At 59.8% G+C, this 23510-nt stretch overlaps 1 protein-coding gene across 3 annotated transcripts in view; it reads right to left on the minus strand.

Moving 5' to 3' along the window:
- Positions 1-2822: 2822 nt before the first annotated feature.
- Positions 2823-23510, minus strand: part of STAT3 (signal transducer and activator of transcription 3) — a 33628-nt gene continuing 12940 nt past the window's right edge. Inside the window, exons 1-23 of one of the 3 annotated variants that reach the window (XM_084615805.1) lie at positions 20077-20223; positions 18897-19041; positions 17162-17260; positions 16428-16523; positions 16234-16315; positions 15462-15556; positions 14520-14671; positions 13388-13546; positions 13114-13206; positions 12118-12177; positions 11731-11760; positions 11515-11608; positions 11385-11432; positions 10874-10957; positions 9213-9311; positions 8424-8559; positions 7981-8033; positions 7802-7896; positions 6767-6906; positions 6060-6272; positions 5761-5803; positions 5204-5316; positions 2823-4956 (exon numbers count right to left, since the gene is read on the minus strand). In XM_084615805.1, coding sequence (XP_084471931.1) covers positions 4901-4956; positions 5204-5316; positions 5761-5803; positions 6060-6272; positions 6767-6906; positions 7802-7896; positions 7981-8033; positions 8424-8559; positions 9213-9311; positions 10874-10957; positions 11385-11432; positions 11515-11608; positions 11731-11760; positions 12118-12177; positions 13114-13206; positions 13388-13546; positions 14520-14671; positions 15462-15556; positions 16234-16315; positions 16428-16523; positions 17162-17260; positions 18897-19041; positions 20077-20204 — 2313 coding nt within the window. In that variant the 5' untranslated portion in view covers positions 20205-20223 and the 3' untranslated portion in view covers positions 2823-4900. Of the gene's footprint in view, positions 4957-5203; positions 5317-5760; positions 5804-6056; positions 6273-6766; positions 6907-7801; positions 8034-8423; positions 8560-9212; positions 9312-10873; positions 10958-11384; positions 11433-11514; positions 11609-11730; positions 11761-12117; positions 12178-13113; positions 13207-13387; positions 13547-14519; positions 14672-15461; positions 15557-16233; positions 16316-16427; positions 16524-17161; positions 17261-18896; positions 19042-20076; positions 20224-23510 lie in introns of those variants that run through there. The other 2 variants (XM_084615804.1, XM_084615803.1) reach the window with 2 other exon arrangements.

The following is a 23510-nucleotide window of genomic DNA, read 5'->3' on the forward strand; positions in this document are numbered from 1 at the left end:
CAGCCGCGTGCACGGGGAGCTTGCTATTCTTAGCCGGCCCCCTGCACACAGCCTGCTCAGCACCAGCTGTGCTGGGGAGGGGGCTCGGGTGCATGAGGTCAAGGGGCAGGCAGGGCAGTGCTGGGGTCCCCCTTGTACAGGTGGGCGCTGAGGGACTGGCCCAAGACAATGCAGGATGGCTATGGCAGAGCTGGGCCTGGCCCATGCCCCATCCATCCTTTGCACTGGTCACTGGGCTCCCAGCCAGCCCCCCCCCCCAACCCTGAGGGAGGGAGTGAAATTGGGGCATGCAGGGGCTGGGGAAAAGGAGCAGCCCCCCTGCTTCGGGCCAAGCTCTAAAGTGAAGAAACCCAGCTGGGCACTGCTGCAGCTTTGCGGCTCGCCACAAGGTGGCAGCACAACACAGCACTAGGGCCCTGCTCCTGCCCCAGCCCTGCAGGTGGGCACCCAGGGGTGCAGCAGGGACCCTCCCTGGGAGAGCAGCTCCCCTGCAGTGGCACTAGGCTGGGCCCTGACTCCCAGCTGCTGCTGAGCTGGGCCGGGAGCTGGGGCATCCACTGCTCCTGTGGCTCCTTTGCCAAGGGGCCATGGAGCACCTCCCTGCTGCGAGAGCAGCTAAGCACCCCTGTCAAACCTGCAGGGTGCCCTCTTGGAGCACAGGTGAGCCGTCCCCGCCGTGCAAATAGCCCCTTGCCCATGCTGCTGGCCTGCCAGTAACAGGATTCTGGGCTCTGCCCTGTACGCCCCGTTCTCTCCCTTGCAGCCAGCACCTCCTTTTATACATGGGGGACACCTGTCCAGAGGGGCCTTCATCCACCCCCCTCCCCCACCAGCAAATCAAAGCCATTCCCACCCCCCACCCCCCGTCAGTGCCTCAGTGTAAGAAAAGAACCGAGCCTGAAGCCCTCAGGCCTGTGCTTGGTTCAGGTGACTGCTGTGGGCGTGAGCAAGCAGAGGATATAAACCGTAAGACATCACTGGGGCAGGAGGTGAGCTGCTGCGCCCACAGCCAGGCTGTGGCCCTGGCCCAGGAAAGCAGGAGAGGTTCCCTGGTGGACCATGGAGATGAAACATGCAGCCATGGCAGGGCTGGGCAAGGCGCCTGCTCGGCTCGAGCCCTGAATGTAGAAGCCAAATGCTCTCTGGCCCAGGGGCTGCTCTGCAGTGGGCAGGGAGCTGGCAGCGAGGCCAGTAGTGCCCGCAGAAGGGGACAGGCCCAGGGCAACAAAAGCCGATCTGAAGAGCTTGTGCACAACCCCGGGCACCCCCCTTTTCCTTGGGGAAGGGGAACTAGCCCTGCAGGCTTGACTTCCAGGCCCTGTGGCTCCTATGCTGGCATTTCAATAACCTTGTCTAGCCCCCAGCTTCTGAGCTGGAGGGGCTAGTCACGGGACAGCGGGGTTCTGGCCCTGCCCAGCCTGGGGCTCCAACCACAAAGTTCAGTGCCAGAGGCTGGGGCTGGGTCCCTGCCCGGGCTGTTCGTGGCTGGCAGAGCACCCTGCCTGCCAAGCGTGGCACCCGCAGAAGGTACAAGAGGAACGGGTGGGACCTGCAGCAGCTCAGGCTGGTCTCTGGCTCCCTAGGAACAGCCAGGGGCAGGCTGGGAATACACAGGTTTTGCTGGCTGCCAGGCAGAGCTGCCAGGCAGCAGTCTCTACTCCTCTTTCGTTATTCAAGGAGCCAGGCCTGTCCAGGAACCGCAGCTTCGGCTGCAGGGGACAGTTCTGCTACTTCTATAGGTGGAGAAGCAGCCACAGGGGGCAGGACAGAGGCATCATTTGTCTTGCAGGGTAGCAGCTGTGTTAGTCTCTATCCACAAAAAGAACAGGAACTCCTTTCCTATTTGTCGCGGTGTTTACCATACAGCTCCCCCACCTTGCTATAAAGCAGAGATGATCTAACCCTGGGTCGCGGGGGCTGCCTTGCAGATAAATGCAGCGTAACGCACATTGGAAGACCAATCCCAGCTCTACATACAAGATCATGGGATCTAAATTAGCCATTACTGTTCACAGCTCTTAGGGTCGTTGTGGAGAGTTCTCTGAAAACACCCACTCAATGTGCAGCAGCTGTCAGGAACCATGAAGAAAGGGATCAGTAAGACAGAATATCATAATGCCACTATATAAATCCGGGGTACGCCCACACCTTGACTACTGCAGGCAGGTCTGGTCACCCCATCTCAAAAAAAGATACATTAGAAATTTAAAAGGTACAGAGGAGGGCAACAAAAATGATTAAGGGGATGGAACAGCTTCTATCTGAGGAGAGATTGAAAAGAGACTAGTCAGCTTGGAAAAGAGAGCTCCGGGGGAAGACGAGCGAAGTCTCTAGAATGATGACTGGTGTGGAGAAAGTGCTATTTACCCTGTCACCTACCCCAAGAACCAGGGCTCACGCAATGAAATTAAGGGCAGCAGGTTTAAAACAGACAAAAGCAAGTACCTCAGGCAATGCAGTCACCGAGGGACCTCTGCCAGGGGATGTTGTGAAGGCCACAACTAGATACGTTTGTGGAGAACAGGTCCACGAATGGCCATTAGCCAAGACGGTCAGGGACACAACCCCATGCTCTGGGTGACCCCTATGCCTGTTTGCCAGAAGCTGGGACTGGCTGACGGGAAGGATCACTTGATAAATTAACCTGTTCTGGTCATTCCCTTAGACGCACCTGGCTTGGGGCTTTGCTAGCCGACAGGACACTAGGCTAGACGGACCATTGGTCTGACCCAGTCTGGCCTCTCTCATTGTCCCTGGTTTTTGCATTTAACCCGACTGAGTCTCAGTGACTGCTTAGAGATTAATCCAGCTGGAGCACACAGTCGCTTTAGCACCTTTATTTAGGAGAAAGTTAAAGCCTGTAAATACAGCAATAAAATATACAAAAAATAAAATCTTTACAGTATTGAGCGTCACGAGGAGATGTACAGGCCGGAGGTGGCCGGATGACGGAGAAGCAGAGAGGCAGGCAGGGAGGTGGTGGTGGTGGAAGGAGGCGGCTATTGTGTTAAGAAATAAACCTGGGTCGGCAAACAGCGTTCACCTCATCTGAGCACCTAGGTCTGCACCAGAGGGCCAGGTCGGTGAACGTGGGCCCACGCAGCACACTAGTGCAGAGCACTAGCCCCATGCGAAGGGCCTGGAGCAGCAGCTCAGCGCAGGCGCTTGCTGCCACCCCGGCCCAGGGCTTCTCCAGGCTTCTGGGGGAAGAAAAGGAAACACCCACCAGTGTTGATAAGCCTGGGTTTAGACCACACTGTAACATGCAGACGGCTCTGGCTCTGCACCCCCGCTCCCCTCACCCACGCTGATTTTATACTGGGATCCATTAAGCCTGAGAAATTCAAAGCATGGTGCTTGGTTAAGCACAGCACAGAACTGTCTGTGTGTAATGGCTTCATACAGTCGCCGACTGTCTACAGGGTGACCCAGTCTCCACAGAGGAGATCCACCTTCTCTGACCCACAACACTTTGCTGGCCGTTTGGCACATTTCCGGCAGACGCTAGGAGAGTCGTTACTTTCCTCCTGCTGCCCTCACCCCGCACAGCTGGTTGGGAGGTGGCTGCTGACCCTCCTAGGCCATCCAGCCTGCTAGCTTATCACTGAAAAACCGACCTCCGACTGAAATGAAGGGCAAAGACCTCCAGGTTTGTCTAGTGCCTGCCACTCAGTGTTTCCGCTCCCAGTCCAATGCGGCTGGCGGGCCACAGAGCGGCAAGAACTGGTGCCAGCCGGCCCCAGAGGTCTGTAGGGTTTAAACTCTGGAGGGAGAGCACCAGGGACACTGCGTTTGATTCAGTGCCCTGAGGAGCCCAGCAGCCAGGGCGGGGATGGGGGGCCCCAGTCGGGTTACACCAGAGAGCGGATTGGTAACTGAGGGCACCCCACTGTCACGACAGTGACCACCTGGAGGAAGGACCCAGCTGCGTGGGATCAGGGAGCATCGGGACAGCAGACAGTGCGTGGATCTGGTCTGACAGGGAGAGAACTACTGGCTTGCTCGCTGGAGATTCCCCCCGCTGCAGCCCCAGCACACAGGACAAGCCAAGTGTCCCTGCTGGCCAATTTCCAGGGGGCTTGCCTGGGGGAGGCGGGCACCTGGCTTGCTCGTCGCCCATGCTGGGTCTAGCCTGAGCCCCGGCAGACAGGCAGGGAGTTGAACTGCGCCATGGACATCTGACTCCAGCTCAGGGGCCAGGACAGCCGTTCCCCATGTTGGAGACAGATCGGCTGGGCCACTTGTTACCCCAGCACCGGGGCTGAAGGCCCGCCCAGCCCAGCCTCCGGCCTTTCCTGGAGGCCGGAGGCAGAACCATCGGAATAACCTGCCTGTCGGGGAGTCGCTTCACAGCCCTCTTCGTTCAATGGCATCTGGTGCCCGAGGCAGGTCAGCCCGGCGCGGTCTCCGCGCTCCTCACCCCTGTGCTGACTGGCTAAAGCTTTGGGGGTTAGGGCTGCTGGGTTCCAAGGCTCCTTTTCCAGCTGCCGCAAAGCAGCGGCCTGTTCACCGAATCCTGGTGGGGATCTGGAGGTTAGCGCAGGGATGAGCTGGGAAAGGGTCTGGCAGCGCTGCAGGAGGTCTGGAAAGCGCTTCGCACGGATGGAGGCGGCAATCAGATGCTAACAGGCACTTGATCGAGCAGAAAACGTTTGTTATGGAAGGAAATAGAAAAAAGGTTCCCTCCCCCCAGCCCCCCGACACCACCTCCGAGCGCCGACTGGGTGCTCCAGTTAGACGGCCGCGAACTGATCGGGACCCCCCAGGTCAACGTCTCTCCCCAGAGAGCAGCCCAGGGAGGCTCTGGGGCACGGAGCGAACACATGACCTAGCAGGACGAGGGAATAACTTGGAGCCGGGAAGCGAGAGTTGTCGAGACGCGGAGCCGGGCGCGCAGCCCTCACATGGGCGAGGCAGCACACTCCGGAGTCAGCTCCATGTCGAAGGTCAGAGACTCTGCAGGGAAACAGGGACAGGGGCCAGTCAGATGGGGGGGAGCCCCTAGAGCCAGCTGGACACAACACGCCTCTCCCAGCTGGGGAGCCACCAGGCTGGGAAGGGTCTAAGGTGAGCTGGGCTCTTGGAGAGGGCTGGTGCCAGATCCTGAGTCACCTGCCAGCTCGAAGTGATCAGAGGCCCCATGCCCTGGGGCACTGAGGGCCCCAGGTTTCTAAGTCCAGGGGGCCAGGCATTGCCCACTTACCAAACTGGCCTCCTGCGTTGGCCTCCGCTCCCTCGCTGTTATTGCCAAACTGCATGAGCGAGTCCAGCGTGCGCGGGGACATGGGCAGGTCGATGGTGTTGCTGCAGGTCGTTCTGTAGTGGGAGGGGGTGGAGGACAGCACAAGAGAAGCCATGAGAGGCCGAGAGCCGCGTCCATCACCGCTGCAGCGAGGCTGCCTAGCATCGGACGGAGCTGAGCCTGTGTGGGAGGGGGAAGGATGGTGCCCTGGGATCAATTCCCAGCTCTGCGCCCACTTCCTGAGTGACCCTGTGCCTTGGGCTCCCACTTCTCCATCTGCAAAATGGAGAAAACCCCCTTCCCCCCACACTCTGCGGGGCTGAGCCGGCAAGCCTCCGAGCTCCTTGGGACAGGGTGTCATCATGCGTGTCTGCACAGCTCCCAGCCCAACAGGGCCGGATCTTGGGCTCGCTGCAACAGAACGAAACAGTCTCGCTCTCACAGTCGAGGCTCCTACAGAGCAGGGCAACCTTGTGTTCAGACACCCCCAGGCAGCAGCCTCCTCGGAGAACACTTACGGGGTGACGCAGATGAACTTGGTCTTCAGGTATGGCGCAGTGCCTGTGGGGAGAAGAGCCGGTTAGTTGAATGCCATCTGTCCCACCCCGGACGGCCCCGCTATTGGGATACCTGGCCAGCCACAGATGGGCTGGCTTCACTACCCACGAGTGCAGGAAGCATCGATCCAGGCCGGGAGGCAGCTCCCTGCCATCGTGACACTGATCGTTCACGGCTGCCAGATCTCCCCGACGTTCCCTCTCCGCAGAGCTCTCGCCAGCCACTGGCCGGACAGCAGGGGCGGAATGTCAACGACTACCTGAGTCCGTAGCTTCAGGGTGCTCCTGGCTCTCCGGGCGACAGTATTTGCCAAAGGCTTCCTCCTTGGGGATGTCGGGGTACAGGTAGACCAGGGGCGAGACCAAGATGTTGGTGGCATCCATGATTTTGTAGCCCATGATGATTTCCGCGAAAGACATGCTGTTGAGCTGCTGCTTGGTGTACGGCTCCACGGACTGGATCTGGGTTTTCCCTAGAGGGGGAGGCAGCTGGTCACGCTGGCCCGGCCCTGGCTCACTTGGGAACCGCCCCGCAGAACGACCAGGAACAGAGACAGCCCAGCCAGCCGCCGCGGAGTGGCTGCGCCCGAACAGAGGCAGGTTCTGGGCATGGCAGCAGGGAGCCCGGGATCTGGGGAGGGGCCGAACACCCCCCGTTCCTGGCAGCACCAGGTGCTCAGCATCCTGGGGCTGGTTACTACAGTTACCCAGCTCACGTGTCACAAATAGTGACTGTCGTGGGGAAGGAGGGGCAGGGTTTAGAGCGCTGGCTGGGGACTCGGGAGAGTGGGGTCCAAGCCCCTCATGACCCTGGCTGACTGCCGGGTGGCAGAGTTGATTGCAGGGCTGGGCAAAGACACGCTAAGATCACAAGCGCCTTGCTCCACAGTAACGGGACCACGCGGCTCCCCCCGGCTTGGTGCCCAGCCCTGTCCGGACACACGCGCTCTGCCTGCGGGGTGCGTACCGCTGATGTCCTTCTCCACCCAGGTGAAGGTGATGCCCCCCTCCTTGCTGCTCTCGCTGAACCGCAGCAGGAAGGTGCCTGGTGGCTTGGTGCTCAGGATGGCACGCTCCCGCTCCTTGCTGATGAACCCCATGATGTACCTGGCAGAGGGGAGACAGTGCTGAGCCACGCAGCGATCGGCCGTATCGCCGCCTCCCTCCCTCACTCCCAGCGCAGCCGGCCGCGGCCGCAGGATCAGCGCCGCCAGCCGTGGCTGGGGCTGCACGTTATTGTCACAAGGGATCCCTCGCCCCGCTGCTGCGGACGGTTGCGAGGCACGGTCCCAGTGGGCACGCAGACAATTTGAAGCGAGAGGAACTTTCTCCAGGGGCTGCTTTGCCCCAGGGTGTTGGCAGAGACAGATCTACTGACCCTTCCGTACAGTTCTTCCTGCTAGTTGCCACCATGCAGCCAACGCCGCGGCCGGGAGGGAAGGAGGGAGCCCATCCTCGGGATGGGCTGCCAATTTGATACACTAGGGCCACCCTGCCAGGGCTAACGGGCCGGCTGGCATGTCCTGAGGGCCGGACATTGGCTGCAGAGCTTCCCAGCGCTCAGTCCAGAAGGAAACAACCGAGCCCCCCGCTTGACCGGCACTGCACAGGCCAGAGAGCCCACCCGGCTTCAGCATCCAGCTCACGGCGGAGCTAGGGCACATTTCAGGAAGAGACCCCAGGCCTGATTCAAAGACTGCACCACGGCCCTGGCTGAGCTCTTCCCAGGGCTAATGCACCCCCCCCAGTAAAGTGTGCACCCCACATTTCTAATCTGCATCAACGCCTGAAACAAAGTTCAATAACTGCAAAGGGACCCAGCATGATTCCGAGCCCAGGGGGAACTCACAGGGGCTGTCGTTCGGGAGAACACCCCAGGCTTTGGGAGTCACTGAGCTACAGGAGACATGGACACCCCCCCGCAGCCACCTTATAGCTCCCGTCTCAGCCCCTCCATCCCCTGGGTCAGCTCCAGGGTCCCAGGGGTCGGGCCACGGCTCACCCTTCATTCCACAGCGCCAGGATGTATTTCTTCACGAGGTCGATGATGTTGTCCAGCCAGACCCAGAAGGAAAACCCCTTGCCGGCCATGTTTTCCTGCAGGGAAGAGAGAGATGCCCGGTCAGCGCAGGCTCGGGGAGGGGAACGTGGAGCAGGAGCGTGCCGCGGGGCAGTGCTCACCTTGCAGAACTTGGCCCATGTGATCTGGCAGCCGGAGTAGTTGACGCCTGGCCCTAGGGTGGGGACAGAGCAGGTCGTTAGCACTGCAGCGATTTCCTTAACGAATGGCATTTCCACGGGTCCGTGAACTGAGCCCAACCGCAGAGCCCCACACGGGCTGCTGCCGCCATGCTCCCGGCTAGTGAGTCAGGCCAGGAACAAACTCAGCCTCTGCCTTTGGCCTGCGTCACTTGGCACGGACCCTGCCGTGCCGCTTGAGAGCCGCCCGGGCAGGGCTCACCGGGGGCTAGGCCTCCTGCCGAGTTTCTCCTCCACTGGGACGCTAGGCAGGCTCCCCCGGGCTCAGGGCAGAGCCCACACCCCTCAAGACAACCCACCTGCCTAAGGGGTTTAGAATCCATGGGCACAGCCAGCCCGGCTCTCCGGCGGGCAGGGCAGATTACCTAGGAGTTTCTCTGCCAGCGTGGTCAGCTGTTCGATGCTGAGACCCCGCTTGGTGGTGGAGGAGAACTGCCAGCTCAGAACCTCAGCCACCTGGTCCCACGTGCCGATCGGGGGCTTGGTGAAGAAGTTCACGTTCTGCGGGAGAAAATGAAACCGCCCCGTGGGTGACGCTGACGGAGGCTGGGAAACACACCAGCTTGCAGCGGGCAGCCCGAAGGGGGACGCTGCCCAGCCCAAATTCCCCACCCCACTTGGACAGGGTACCATGGAAGAAGGACTGGCATCCCATAGGCGGTGCCTCTACCCCCCGGGTGTGTGACCTCACGCCAGCAACTGCCAGGACTCAGTTTCCCCTCTTCTCCTCTCTGCCTCGTCTGGGTGGCTGGGAAGCTCTCTGAGGCAGGGACTGTCTCACTGTCTATGTGCAGTGCCAGGGCCCCCGATCTTAGCTGGGCCTTCTAGGTCATAGCACAGTCCGAATTAGAGGGGTTCATGGGGCTCCAGCCCCCAGGCTGCGGCCTCTGACCACACGACAGACCAGTGCAGACTCAGTGCAGACTCAGCCCTTGCACAAGGGACCGGGCTCAGGCAGACCGGCCGTGCACCACCACTCAAAGCGCTGCCGACATGCGGTGCACAGACTCGCGTTCGGAGGGCGTTTCACACGGGTCTGACCTGGAGTGCTAAGGCCCAGGGCAGCTCAACTGAGCAGAGACAGACACCCTCGGGGTAGCTCCTCTGGGGGATCTGCTGAGTCTCTCCCACCCAGGGGCAGGCCGCGCACGTACCTTGGGGTTGTTCGTCAGCATGTTGTACCAGAGGATGGACGCCCAAGCATTGGGCATCTGGCAGATGTTGGAGATGACCACAACAGGCAGGGAGTGGGTCTAGAGAGACGAGACACAGACAAATGGCCCTACTGGGTCAGACCAAGGGTCCATCTAGCCCAGTCTCCTGTCTTCCGACAGCGGTCAATGCCAGGTGCCCCAGAGGGAATGAACAGAACCGGTAAATCGCCCAGGGATCCATCCACTGTCACCCATTCCCAGCCCTGGCAAACGGAGGCTAGGGACCTCATCCCTGCCCATCCTGGCTAATAGCCATTGATGGACCTAGCCTCCATGAACTTATCTAGTTCTTTTTTGAACCCTGTTATGGTCTTGGCCTTCACAACATCCTCTGGCAAGGAGTTCCACAGGCTGGCTGAGTGTTGTGTGAAAAAATACTTCCTTTTGTTTTAAACCTGCTGCCTGTTAAGTTCATTTGGTGACCTCTAGTTCTGGTGTTATGAGAAGTAGTAAACAACACTTCCTTAACTACTTTCTCCACACCAGTCATGATTTTATAGACCTCGATCATATCTCCCCTTAGCCGTCTCTTTTCCAAGCTGAAGAGTCCCAGTCTTATTAATCTCTCCTCACACGGAAGCTATTCCAGACCCCTCATCATTTTTGTTGCCCTTTTCTGAACCTTTTCCAGTTCCAGTAGATCTTTTTTGAGATGGGGCGACCACATCTGCACGCAGTATTCAAGATGTGGACGTATCACGGATTTATAGAGGCAACAGGATATTTTCTGTCCTATTATCTACCCCTTTCTTAATTATTACCAGCTTTCTGTTCGCTTGACTGCCGCTGCACACTGAGTGGATGGTTTCAGAGAACAATCCACAATGACTCTAAGATCTCTTTCTTGAGTGGTAATGGCTAATTCAGACCCCATCATTGTATATGTATAGTTGGGATTATGTTTTCCAATGTGCATTACTTTGCATTTATCAACATTACATTTCATCTGCCATTTTGTTGCCCAGGCACCCAGTTTTGAGAGACCCTTTTGTAGCTCTTCGCAGTCTGCCTGGGTCTTAACTATCTTGAGTAGTTTTCTATCATCCGCAAATTTTGCCACCTCACTGTTTACTGCTTTTTCCAGATCACTTATGAATATGTTGAATAGGACATGGTTATTTCCTTAGGTCCCTCCAGACACACACCCCACCTGCCCCGGCCCCATCTCCCGGCCCAGGCCCTGCAACATGCTGCAAGCCACCCCGCCTGGCTGCCCCTGCCAGGGGTCCCTGCTGTGAGCGCAGCCTTGTTTCTAGCGTGCTCTCCCTTCTCAAGCTGGCCTCCCCTTCCGCCATGAGCGGCTTCGCCCAGTGCCAAGGCCACAGCAGCGTCCTGCCTCCCTTCGTCCATCTCCTCCTGGGAGCCTTGCGAAGGCCAGCAATAGAGGTGAGAGACAGCGCTCTGCCTAATGCTCTGTGTACCCGCAGGTGGGGCCTTTGCTCCCACAGGCCTGGACAAGCCATCGGAGAAGCGAGGCCTTTATCTGAGGGGGAAGTTGGCGGCACCTTCCCCACTGGGCTGGGCGACCCCGTCCTGCTCCCGCCGGGGAGCAGGGGGACAGATGCACAGCTCCGCCTGGCAGCAATTCCCACAGGACTCACCTCCAGGTCGATCTTCAGGCCCTGGTGATAGACCTCGGTCTCGAAGGTGATGAGGTGGAGCTCCTCTGTGACTATCAGGGAGGCCTGGGAAGGTGACAGGGAGGGCGTTCAGAGGACGCCAGCTTCCCCCCACCCCTGGGCGCCAGGCAGCTGACAGGCCAGGCACTGCTCTGGGTCACAGAGCCACATGGGGTGCCAGTGGGCTGGCGCCTGGGCACAGTGAGGTCAGCAGCAGCCTGTTCACCCCAGATGCCCTGCAGGTACATGCAGGCTTGACCCGTTTTGCAGGGGCCCGCTGGGGGGTTGCTTTGCCTCCCTGCAGAATGCGGCGCACAAAATCTTCCCTACAGACGGTCTGGAGAAGGAGAGAACTCCAGTGAGCTCTGGAGGGGCTGCCCAGGAGGAGGGCCTGGCAGGAGCTCTCCCTCCCTCTGGGCTGGGGACCAGAGGGGTCTCCTTCAGGGCCCCCCAGGCCGCCTCTCCGGCCACACGCGCAGGCTCAGACACTCACGTCACAGTTGGCTCTGCCCCCGTTGCCGCACCTCTGCTCCCGCAGTGTCTGCAAAGAGAAGGGACAAGCTAAAGCCCAGGCCAGCTCCTGGGCCCCGGGCCCCAGGCCAGCTCCCGGGCCAGCTCCCTACCAGGTGTTTGAACTCCGCCGACAGGCTGCCATTGTTCGACTCCTCCATGTTCATGACCTTGGTGTTTGTCCCCAAGATGTTAAACTTCCGGGACCTGGGGGGGGGGGGAAAAGAGATGGACGGTTAGGACCCCCCAGAGCCCAGCAACAGAGCAGGGGGCGGGACGACACGCGCCTCGGGGAACGGAGGAAGACGAGACGCGTTGGGTCCACTTACCCCCGGAGCGCGGCAACGTCACCAGAGTCCCTGCAGAGGAGACAGAGGCAGAGTGTTGGTTCGCTCCGGAGTGGAGGGCACGTCCCATTTACACCCCCCACCCAGGTGGGCGCGGCAGCTCCCAAGGGGCCCTGACTTCGTGTGGATGGCTCATGCACACCCTGACCCCAGCAGCCCAAGGGCACCCGAATGAGAGCCACGTGCAGTGAGCATGAAAGCCTTCCCTGCGCCCACAGAGCCCTCGCTCCTCCTGGATCTCAGCACAAGGGCAGATTCCCCCAGGAGAGGCTGGGGCCTGGGCAGAGCCCATGGCCGCGGCTTGGCCCTTCGTTCAGCGACTTCTCCCCAGCCCCGCGGGTGCAGCACAGCCCAGAGCGCAATACTCACTTGTCAATGCAGACTTTGATCTTCAGCTGGTAGTTCAGCTCAGGAAACTTGACGAGTAACCTGTCGGAAGGCAGCAGGCGTTTCAGCACGAGCCGTTTGGACGCCAGAGCAGCCTTCGCCGGTGGCCACGAGCCGAGCATCCCAGGAGGATGGCAGGAGGTTTAAGTACCACTTAAGCACTGGGGCAGCGCTGTTCCCACGAAGGCTCCCAGGCAAAGGCCCAGGGAGGTCTCCGCTTCCAGGAGATTAGAGCCCCATTCCCAGGGCACCAGCCCTTGCAGCTGCTGTCGAGCGTGCTGGGAGCTGCGGGTGCTCTGAGGATCAGGCTGTTAGCACCCACTGCCCCCTTGCTCCCCCATGCACTCAGGGGACAGGCTCTCAGCTGGGGATCTGACCGGGGAAGGGTCTGGTCCCAGGCCACGTGACAGGACCACGGCGGAACTGGGATCAGCACTCGGGATCCCCCAGCTCTCGACCTCACGCCCGTCCCTCCCCACTCTAGGGGCTCCAACGCCAGCCGCTGGACGACACCACCGCACCGGGGCGCCTGCCTCCAAACCCGGGGTCATGCTGCTCTTGTTGCCAAGCGTTCCAACAGGACGGAGCAGAAAGGTGTCGTGTGGGAGAGGCTGGGCCAGGGGAGACCAGCCGCAATGGGAATATGGCGACAGGAGCCAGGCATGTGGGCGAGCAGAGGCACCATGCCCCAAGAGATCGGTCGAGGCACAAACGCCACCAGCCGCGGAGGCAGGAGCACTTGCCACGTCCTCCCGCCAGAGAAACAAGAACCCGCAGTCTCCGGGAACAGAGCGGCTGGCGCTGTGTCAACACGGGGCCTGATCCTGCAGCCATTTGGGCCGGATTCCCCACCCTGGCAGGACGGGCGGCCTCCAGCCAAACGAAGGAGCGAAAGGACCCTCCAGATGCATGCTAACAGCGACCGTGCGTTTGGCCTCCCCACCTCAACAGCTCCCCCAGCACAAACAAAAGACGAACCGGACTTTGGTGGTGAACTGCACGCCAGTTTTGATGACCAGGGGGCGATCCGGGTGCATGGGCATGCAGGGCTGCCTCTCCACCACGAAGGCACTGTGGGACGAGAGCACATGGGGCGTCATGCTTGGACCTGGGGGGGGGGGGGGGGAAGGAGACCCGCCTCCCAGACACACCCGCGCTGCCAGCCTCCTCCCTGCGATAGCTGCTTCCAGTCACACACAGGGTCAGCGGGAGCCGCGATTTGCCCTCGTGACCTGGGAAGTACCCACGGTACCTTTTCATTAGATTCCTGAACAGCTCCACAATCCTCTCCTCCAGCATGGGCCGGTGCTGGACAATCGGGTCTCCTTTGTAAGACACTTTCTGCTGCAGCTCCTCTAGCTTCTTGATCTGCTGCCGCGTCTGGAGCTGGGACTCTGCGAGGGATGTGATCCTGGAGGAGGGGGGAGCCACGTTAGCGCCTCTCACTCATTAGCCTCTTACTGGCCTGGGCGCCAGCAATCTGCAGCCAGCAGAGGGGAGAGGCCTGGATCCCCGCTCAGCACCTTTCCCCGCGGGCTGCAGGAGAACGCCCGAGGCACGCGGTTTGCAAAGGAGAACGGTGTAGATTGCTCAGTAGCGGCCTGGGCAGGGCCCCGAGTCGTCACAGCCGCCTTGCAAGGTCACACCCGCTGGGGCGAAGGGTTTGATGGGCTTGTCAATCGACCACCATTCATTCTTCCGGCAGCCAGGCGGGCTGGCACGAGGCGCGTTTGGTCGGGGGAGACACTGGGGACTATTTAGCCAGGCGGGAGGAGGGGCCAGGGACAGAGATCCGTTCCTGGCGGTTTGAATTAACCCACTACAAGAAGGATGTGGAAAAATTGGAAAGCGTCCAGCGGAGGGTCACAAAAATGATTAGGGGGCTGGAACACATGACTCATGAGGAGAGGCTGAGGAAACTGGGATTGTTTAGTCTGCGGAGGAGAAGAATGAGGAGGGATTTGATAGCTGCTTTCAACTACCTGAAAGGGGGTTCCAAAGAGGATGGCTCTAGACTGTTCTCAGTGATAGCAGATGACAGAAGGAGGAGTAATGGTCTCACGTTGCAGCGGGGGGAGGTTTAGGTTGGATATTAGGAAAAACTTTTTCACTAGGAGGGTGGTGAAGCATTGGAATGCGTTACCTAGGGAGGTGGTAGAATCTCCTTCCTTAGAGGTTTTTAAGGTCAGGCTTGACAAAGCCCTGGCTGGGATGATTTAGTGTGGGATTGTTCCTGCTTTGAGCACGGGGTGGGACTAGATGACCTCCTGAGGTCCCTTCCAACCCTGAGATTCTCTGATTCTAGGATTCTCTGCCCGGGATCTAAGCAGCGCCCAGCCAGCTCTCTGCTGGGAACAGGCCGCGGGGGGCTCATGGGTTCTCACCAATTTTCCAGGCGATCCAGGCAGATGTTGGGAGGCCCCCCGATACAGGCGATTTGCTGCCTTCTCTTCCAGTCAGCCAGCTCCTCGTCTGCCAGCGTCTTCTGCACGTACTCCATGGCTGACAGCAGCCCGGCCAGTTCGCTCACAATCCCCTGTCCAGGGAACAAGACAGTCAGGTGTCGCCAGATCCCTCCAGTCCCTGCAAGTTCTAGATCCCTTAGACGGGAGGAGCCCCTGAAAGGCACCTGCAGCTCTGCCAGCACCAGTGGCTTCTACTGCGGCTCTGTGGGCATGTCCTGTTCTAGCCGGTGCTTATACCAAGCCCCTCACCGTGGTATCTGAGCATCCCGACACTGCATTTAGGAACAGATGTTCGAGTGCTCAATGCCCAGAGGTGGGGCCAGATTTCCCAGCTCAGCTCCCAACCTGCCAAGCTCCGTTCCGGCCACGTGTCATGGTGCCTACGTGGGAGCAGAGCCCTTCCGGGGGGCCTGGCCCCAGGTTGCTCTCCACACACTAGGTGCGCCAAACGCACAGCAGCTGGGAAGTGGATTTAGGGAAGTCACTGCAAACTCCTGGGGGTGGCGATCGACTCAGCTGTTTGCTTTCAAACAGAATCAGCAGAAGTCAGGGCTGGGTAGGTGTGAAAGAGCCTGCACTGGGTCAGCGGATCACACATGGTACGTTTGACGTGTGCACACGGACAGGCCGGGCACGTCCCACTACGCAGCTCAGCTGCTCTTCGGCACGAGGCCACTTGCTGACAGAGGCAGGAGCTGCCCCTGCTCTTTCATTTGGTCTTTTCTACTCGTGCCTAAGACAAGAGGAGGCCGGTTTGGTGCCCGAGAGGGAACCGCCCAGGGACTTTGACACGTGAGGGCATGGGGGGACGGGGAGGCTGAGCAGAGGGCAGACAGAAGCCGGGGGAGGAGAGCCCTGTACTCTGCGCATCTGGTCCAGCGCGGTCAGCATCTGCTCCAGCTGCTGCATCTTTTGCCGCGTGACAGACTGATTGTTTCCGTTCAGGTCCTGCATGTCTGGGTGGGGAGAAGAGCGAGTTACTCACCAAGCGCACACGCCCCAGCCCTCTCCCAGCACGGGGTGCCCAGTGCCCCCCAGCTCCCTGCTCAGTCACCCGTCCAGCAGAAGGTGCTGGGCTTTTGGTTTTAACTCTCCATCTCTCCAGCCCTATAGGTGCCGGAACTAGGGGCGCTGGGGTACCGCACCCCCGGCTTGGTTTCCATCACGTACAGGGTTTACAGTTTGGTTCAACAGCTCTCAGCCCCTCCACAAATTGTTCCTGCACCATCATCCAGCCCCCAACATGGGAGTAGCAGACCACCCCCAACCTCTCACGTATTTATCCTCACCCCCCTTCCCCCCCCACAGTCAGCACCGGGATCCCCACTGCCTGGGGGGCTGAAGCCCAGATGGTGACTGTCACGCCGGGCTGGGATCCCCACCGCACACTGAGGCTTAGAGCACGACCCCCATGGACTGGCTGAGGCACACAGACTGAGCGACTGCCCCGAGTCACAGGGAGTCTGTGGCCAAGCCAGGAATAGAACTGGGGTCTCCCGAGTTGCAGGCCAGTGCCCTGTCTTTGCCCTCGCTGGGAGGAATGCCAAGCTTGCCCCCAGCGCTGGCTCAGACAGGCCTCGCCAGATCGCACCTCCTGGCACATTCCCCTCTGGACAGGCACTTCCCCCTTTACCTCCTTGGCTTTTCAGCGTCTTGTAGTTGAAGTCAAAGTCATCCTGGAGATTCTCCACCACCTTCATCTTTTGCTCCAGATCCTGCAAGGTGAGGGGTCGCGGGTCATCTCAGGGGCAGAGGTTCAAACGCACTCAGCAGGGCCATGGGGTGGGGATCCCCAGGGCTGGTCCCCGGACAGCTGGGCTGACCTACCTGCACCCGCTTCCGCACGTCCTGTAGATGCTGCTCCAGCATTTGCTGCTTCTCTGTCACCACAGCGGCCGTGGGGTGCGACGCCTGCCCGCCTTGCTGCGGAGGGGAAAGGAGATGGGCGTTTGCGAGAGCCGGATCGCAGACCCTGCTGCGATACCGTGTGCCCGCAGGGGAGCCGCGTGCGCTGCTAGCGAGCTCCTGGATCAGCCGGGCAGCTTGGGCACTCTGGCCTCTTGGCTCAGGGCTTTACAAGCAGATTTGCCTCCCCACCACGAATCAAACCAGCAGCGTCAAGTCCTGGGATTGCAGCCTGGGGGCCCCAGATCTTAGTAGATGCCCCCGCCCCACCCTGACACCCAGAGTGACAAGCTGAACGCAGACGAGGAGAAGACAGGTGGACGCACAGACCAGGGGGCAGTGACGCAGCTCCCCCGAGCCAAGCGAGGATTAGCACTGTGCCCCGAGAGGGCGCTACCTCGCAAACAAGCGACAGCGGCCCAAGCCGACTAATGGCCGTCCTGCACTCGCCACTTTTCCCACACGTGGAGCTAACATGGCCCCCTTCTTGACGGATCCTGCGAATGGCCATTCAAATCCCACCAGGCCTTAGGTACCCCCTACACCCCACTTCCGCCCAAAGGGCACGTAGGCCTATTCTGCATCAAGGAAGGGGGGAGGGAATTGTCTGGCAGGGAACCGCCTCAGCTAAGAGCTGGAGCCCCCCCTGCTCTCACCTGGGCCGCGGTTGCAGCTGTCTGGAGCAAGCGAGATTCTTCCCAGAGACACCGAGCCACGATCCGGGCTATTTCCATCGGCTTTTCCAGGTACCTGCTCTGTAGGCATTTTTGGAGAGAGGGACAGGAGAAAAACAAAAACATCCAACCAACGTTGAGCAGGTGACAACAATGATGGTTATTTTCAAGCCTAGGGCAAAGGCCGAGCGTTTTAGAGCCGTTCAGGGAACCGCTAAGGGGTGTAACAGGAACAGGGAATCACGGCCTGCTAGGCTGAGGTTCTCCCTCACAAAACACTGCCTAAAATGTAGAGTGGATTCGTCACAGTTTTGCAGAGTCCAGCACGAACTGCTGGTCTCTCCCTGGACACAGACGACCCACAAATGCATTTTACAAGTAGTTAGTAGAACCTGCCAAGCCCCCTCCGTGCCTCAGTTTCCCCAGGAAGTGACCTGGTCACAGAGGGAATCATTGTCGGAGTTGGGACGATAACCCAGATGTCCTGGTCCCCAGTCCTCTGCTCTGACCACTAGGTATCACTGCCCACTATCAGTTCTCCAATCTGCCAAAGACTGAGTGTAGCAGAGATATTAAGTGGTGGGGTCGTGAGAAACCAGTAGGGCAGGAATCTTACCCCACTCACAGGCAGCTGAGGTCGTTACCCAAAGGGCATTTCGACCTTGCAGCTCAGCATTGGCCTTGGAGGGGAGAGGACAATGCCCTGTTCAGGTCGCAGACAAGGCAGAGCCGAGAGCGCACACGGCTTTCTCTGCCATCAGAGTGGGGAGGCAGGGGCTGCTCATCAGCGACATCACGTGGCCTCCGCCTCTTCTCTGGTGCTTGAGGAGCGAAGGGGGAAACGCCAACCAGGTTCCCAACCACCTTTGGCCAGGCATTGCCTTGTGACTCCTCTGCTTGAACCCTGGCTAGGGCAGGAGGGCTGGGTGCGGGACAATGGAAGTGCGTGCTTCGCTGGGTTTCCGATTCAGAGTGTTGGGCACGGCCCCCGGCAGCCACGCCACAGCCCCATCAGCCCTCCGGAGGGGCCAGAGTACGAGGGCTGTCAAAGATCTCGGACCAGCAGAGCCATGTCACTGGGGGGCAGGAGGGTTACCTGCATAGCTACCCAGGTGCAACCCCTCATGTGGACAGTTCTACTGCGATCGAGGGGCCTTGACAGGGCCAGGAAAGGGTTAATGAGCTGCTGTGGGCTTTGTTAGTCCTACCCGGACACATTGGCAAAAGGCTTGGAGGGAGGCGTAAAGGGGGAAAGCTGGGGGCTGGCTGGGCAGGGACGTCGAGCTCGGACTCAGAGACAGGGCTGGCTGGGGACAGGCGCTGAGCTGAGACTGCTGCTGCTGGGGCCCCGAGGGAAGGCGATGCCGAGGTGGGACTGCTGCTTTGGAGTGGCTACCTGCCCACTGCGGCCAAGCGAGATGCCGGCCGGGGACACTCTGCCTGAAGGGAGCGACAGCTCCGTGCAAAGGGCCCGGCGGCGGTTTCTCACGTGGCGCAGCTTGTGCGGCTAGACAGGGCTGGAGGGCGAGTCGAGCCCATAAGTTTCGTGGGTCCCGAGGTCAGGGAGGCAACGGGAGCACCCTTAACCAGCTGGCCGGGCTGAGTCGAGAACCCCGCCGCGTCTGAGCGCGAGAGACAGGAGGCAGAGCGTCCCCCCCATGCGCCCCACCCGGCCACCCGCGCCGCTGACCCCAGAGGCTCTTCCTGGGGCGCCCACCTGCAGGAACTGTTTGATCCTGCGCAGGTTGTGCTGGTAGAGGACGTTGGATTCCTGCAGGAAGCGGCTGTACTGCTGATCGATCTCCCCCAGCAGGTTATGAAACACCAGGGTGGCGTGGGACTCCTTGCTGGCGGCGTACGCCCTGCGTGGGAGGGACAGCACAGAGGCGGGACTGAACTAAACACGCAAAGCGGGTGCGAGCAGGGGGTAGGAACAGTCCATGCCACCAGCGCGGGCCCCACTCTGCTCACCCCAGCCTCAGCCCAGGGCGGCTCCATGGGAGCGACTCCCACCTGCACAGTGAGAGCAGGCCCAGGCTCCCTGCTGGGGTGTGACCAGCTGCCTGACGAGGGCCCCCTAGGCAAGCCCCAGCGAGAGCAAGAGGCGCCGTCTGCACTCCTGAGTCAAGTGGCTGCAGAAACCTGCTCATCCGTGCGCATAGGCCCGACTCACTCGTGCAGGCAGCTGTGCATGCAAATTCTACCGGGACGTTTTTAGGCTGCCCGACAGCTCGGCCTGAGTCAGTCTTCGCAAGCCGAGTACGCGCTCTGCATCGCTCCCCTCCACCTCCCACCGCGGGGAGAGGCTGCAAGAGCCAGCGCCCAGTCCCAGACCCGCATGCGATGTGTCAAATCCACCATTAAAAGTGCTCCAGCCAGCCCCGGCACCGAGCCCCCGGGCTGCCCTACCTGCCTGCAGGTGTGACACATACCAACATTCACCACCTTGGCAGCGCCGGGTCGCCCAGTGACATAGGAGAGAGGGGAGGGGAAGTGCTTGTGTTTGCAAATTCCTCCACCGGCTCCGATTCTAGGAGAGATGCTCAGCAATGGCCAGATTCACCCTCTGCAAAGGGCTAAGCACCAGGGCCAGGCAGCCTGAAACCCCCCAGGCGTGACTTCAGTGGCATCTCGTCCTGGTATTGGCCCCGGGCATGGGAGAGGGTCATCCAGACAGCCACAGCAGGCCAGAGTGCTGCCACGCCATTTGGCAACAGCAGCCCAAGCGCAGGAGGTTTGGACAGAGGAATTGCCAGGCCAGGTGCCCACCGAGTGCAGTTTCCCGCCCCCAGCCGCTGCGGTTACGGGATACCCACCCCAGGTAAGTCCCTGCCTGACCCCCACGCGCTGGAGGCTGGCTCATGCCCCGAAGCAGGCGGGCAGACACGAGGACTTACCAGTCCTGGCTTTCGATCCAGGGGGCCAGGAACTGCCTGAGCTCCATGGGGAAGCTGTCGCTATACAGCTGATGCAGCTGCTCCAGATAGCGCGTGTCCAGCTGCTGCAGCTGGTTCCATTGTGCCATCTCGTCCGACTCTGGACACCTGGCAACACAGGGAGAACCGCGTCAGAGCCGCAGGGACGCCGAGCTGCAGGGGGACGCCGCGGGCTTCAGGGCGCGTCTTTGTTCACCGGAGAACAATTCCTGCGGGGCATCTGCCACAGCGTCAGACCCATACGCTGGAGTGACTAGTGATTGTCATCACAGGCCTGTGGGGAGGGTCCCGGTCAGATTTTAAACACCACCCCCCGTTTTGCCAGGCTCCTAGCCCCACTGGTGGGCCACCTGAAAGGGTGGCATCTCCCATGCTTGATCTTCGCCCAAAGTTCGGTTTTATTTAAGGTTGATGGAAATCCCCTGGGCCATTTCTGAATTCAGCAGAAAGAACGGACCCGGTCTTCCCCATTTTCAGAGGCGTTCCTGGCTTTGTTATTGTCCCTCTGCCTACAGGAGACAAAAATAACTCCCCCTAAACACTGCAGAGCGGCCCGCCCTGAGCGCCTCCCCCGGACAAGTGGGACTTGCCAGAAGTGTTTCTATGAATCCTGTGCATGTGTGACGAAGTGGGACTGTTCTTAATGTTTCCTCTGAATAGTGTGGGGGTGCCTCAGTTTCCCCTATGCAATTCTTAATTACCTAGGTGGTGGGATAAGAGTGTATGATCACTGCAGAGCCCTAGAGGGCAGGTGTGTGCAGGGGTCTGGACACAGAGAATGGCCGACACCCTGTTTCCTGGCCACTGATGGCCTGGGCCCTTTCCCTCTGCAAGGTGAGAGCTAAAGGGTTGGAGAACAAAGGAATCAGGTGACCTCCTGACCTGGGAAAGGGACAAAGCCCAGAGGAGGTGGGGCTGGAGGGAGTTTCAGTTTGGGGCTGGCTGGGACATGGAGTGAAGGGCAGATGTGGTTGTCTGGCTCACTGCCCCCAAAATGGACCCAGCTGAGCGGTCCTGTTCTCTGCACCTACAAGCTCTGTGTTAGACCCTGTTCCTGTCGTCTAATAAACCTCTGTTTTACTGGCTGGCTGAGAGTCACGTCTGACTGCGGAGTTGGGGTGCAGGACCCTCTGGCTTCCCCAAGACCCCTACCTGAGCGGACTCGCTGGGGGAAGCGCACGGAGGGGCAGAGGATGCTGAACGCTCCAAGGTCAGACCCAGGAAGGTAGAAGCTGGGTGAGCTGTGTGTCCTGAAGACAGGCTGCTCCCAGAAAGGAGACTTCCCCAGAGTCCTGCCTGGCTTCATAGGGAGCGTTCCAGAGCATCGCCCAGGGACTCCGTGACAGCATGCCTCAATTTCCCCCTACACTTTGCATTGCTGTTGGGGGGGAGGGATGGGGGAAAGGATTACGTTTGCTCTCAGGGCAGACTAACAGCGAAGCAAGGGGGCTGCAGCCCAGTGTGGCCCGCCCTGAAGGTAGAGGGGCTCCCCTGGGGGTCTGGCACACTGATTGGTTCTGATCAAAAGCTGGGGTATAGCTCCGATCCTGTGGATCCAGGACACCAGGACTAGCTGCTGTGGGCTAGATAACAGGCTGTTGGCTTCCTCAGGATCTCACGGAAAGGCTCCATGCAACACTCAGCAGGACAGGTTGAAGGACACACTAAAACAGAGGTAGGACCAAGTTCTCCGACTAGGGGATTTAGAGATGCCTCAGGAATAAAAGATAAATCCGACAACCTTAATCTCAGGCCTGTCTTCTGACCCATCTGCCCTAGGGTCCATCTGCAACTGGAAAGAACCTTGGTCTAGAATGAGCTGCCAGAGTGAACAGATCTCCGGTCATTAGCATAATAGGGCAGCTAGACTTTGAAGGTTAAAATTCACCCTGGTGCAGTGTCAGCCCACGCTCCCCTCTCACCCTTTCCTGCACAGGCCCGTGCTGGCCCCCTGCGCAGGAGTGAAATTCACCCTGCAACACGAGGACCTCGCACGCGCTGGTTTTCAGGAGCTCGATGCTACGGCACAAGCCCCAGGCTTCGCTCTGTGGTCCCTGGGGGCGGACATGCACCCGGCTGGCGTTCTGTCACAGAGCCTGGCTCCAGGCAGTGCTGTGGTTGCATCTGATGAAGTGAGCTGTAGCTCACGAAAGTTTATGCTCAAATAAATGGGTTAGTCTCTAAGGTGCCACAAGTCCTCCTGTTCTTTTTGCGGATACAGACTAACACGGCTGCTACTCTGAAACCTGTGGTTAGAAGGTTAATGAGGAAAATCAAACAAGAGGCTAGAGCATCCTGGTAGGCCACTTCTCCTGCCCCCCGCCCCCTTTCTGCTGCCAGGATACAACTGCACCTACTTGTCCACCCATCCACCAACAGCAGGGAAGTGCACTGAGAGAGGCGGCTCCCAGGCCTTTGCTCAGGGTTAGTTTGTTGCCACTGAGCGCAAGACCCTTGCAACTGGTTTTCTGGGCCGCTGGAGCGTTTTCACCCACGCATGCTGGGCTGGCCAGAGATCGACACCATTTCAGTTCAGCAACACAGAAAGCAAAAGTCAGATTCTCCCAGGCGAGCCATTTCCTACGTGCAATAACACTTCTGCCTTGGACCAGAGCCAAGCACCTTTTGAGAACGAGCTGGTTTCAAAACCAAAATCATTGAGTTGTAGCCCCAGCCACCGACACGGCCCGGGATCCTGAAGGCAGCCCCCTTCCACACAATTCACACTCGCCCTTAGAGCTGGCAAGGTCCCTGACTATTTTGCATCTTCTACTCATCTGGAGGTGGGCGTGGACCGAAGATCTTCCCTTTGGTGAGCGGCTAGGTACGGCCGCGGTAGAGGTCTCTTTATTAAAGCATGAGCAAGCCACAGGAAGCAGCATACCCGCGACTAATGCTGCTGAAGAGCAGCCAGTTACCAGTGCGCCTTCCCCCTTCAACCCAACCAGTAGCAGCTCCCGCACCGCTCAGGGCCCGCAGGGGCAATGTCACGTCCCGGCTGCCACCAGGCACAGGAGCTGCCCAGACGCCAACCCGGCACAACGGGACTCCGGACAACAGAGAGAGTCACACTTGCTCCTCGGGGAGAGGACCAGGAGGCTGCAGGCAGACACGGGAGTTCACGATGGCCGCAGCTTTCAGTTAGGAGCCTGGATAGGACGTGCGTTTGGCTGGCTAGAGGGGCCCTGCCACTGACTTCCATGGGCCTGCAACGCCTCTGGGGAAAACCCATCCCCGTTTTAGGTGCCTCACTTTCAGCTCCTGATTCAGCAGAGCCCGTAAGGACGCGCTTGCCCACCCTGGTTCAAGGCGGTGGCTCAGGCCCGGACGACGTGCTTGGCACACCCCCCCCGGTTCAAGGCAGTGGCTCGGGCCTGGACAAAGTGCTTGCTGAG

Source organism: Lepidochelys olivacea (assembly GCF_965140295.1).
Source record: "Lepidochelys olivacea isolate rLepOli2 genome assembly, chromosome: 27".
NCBI classification, from domain to species: domain Eukaryota; kingdom Metazoa; phylum Chordata; order Testudines; family Cheloniidae; genus Lepidochelys; species Lepidochelys olivacea.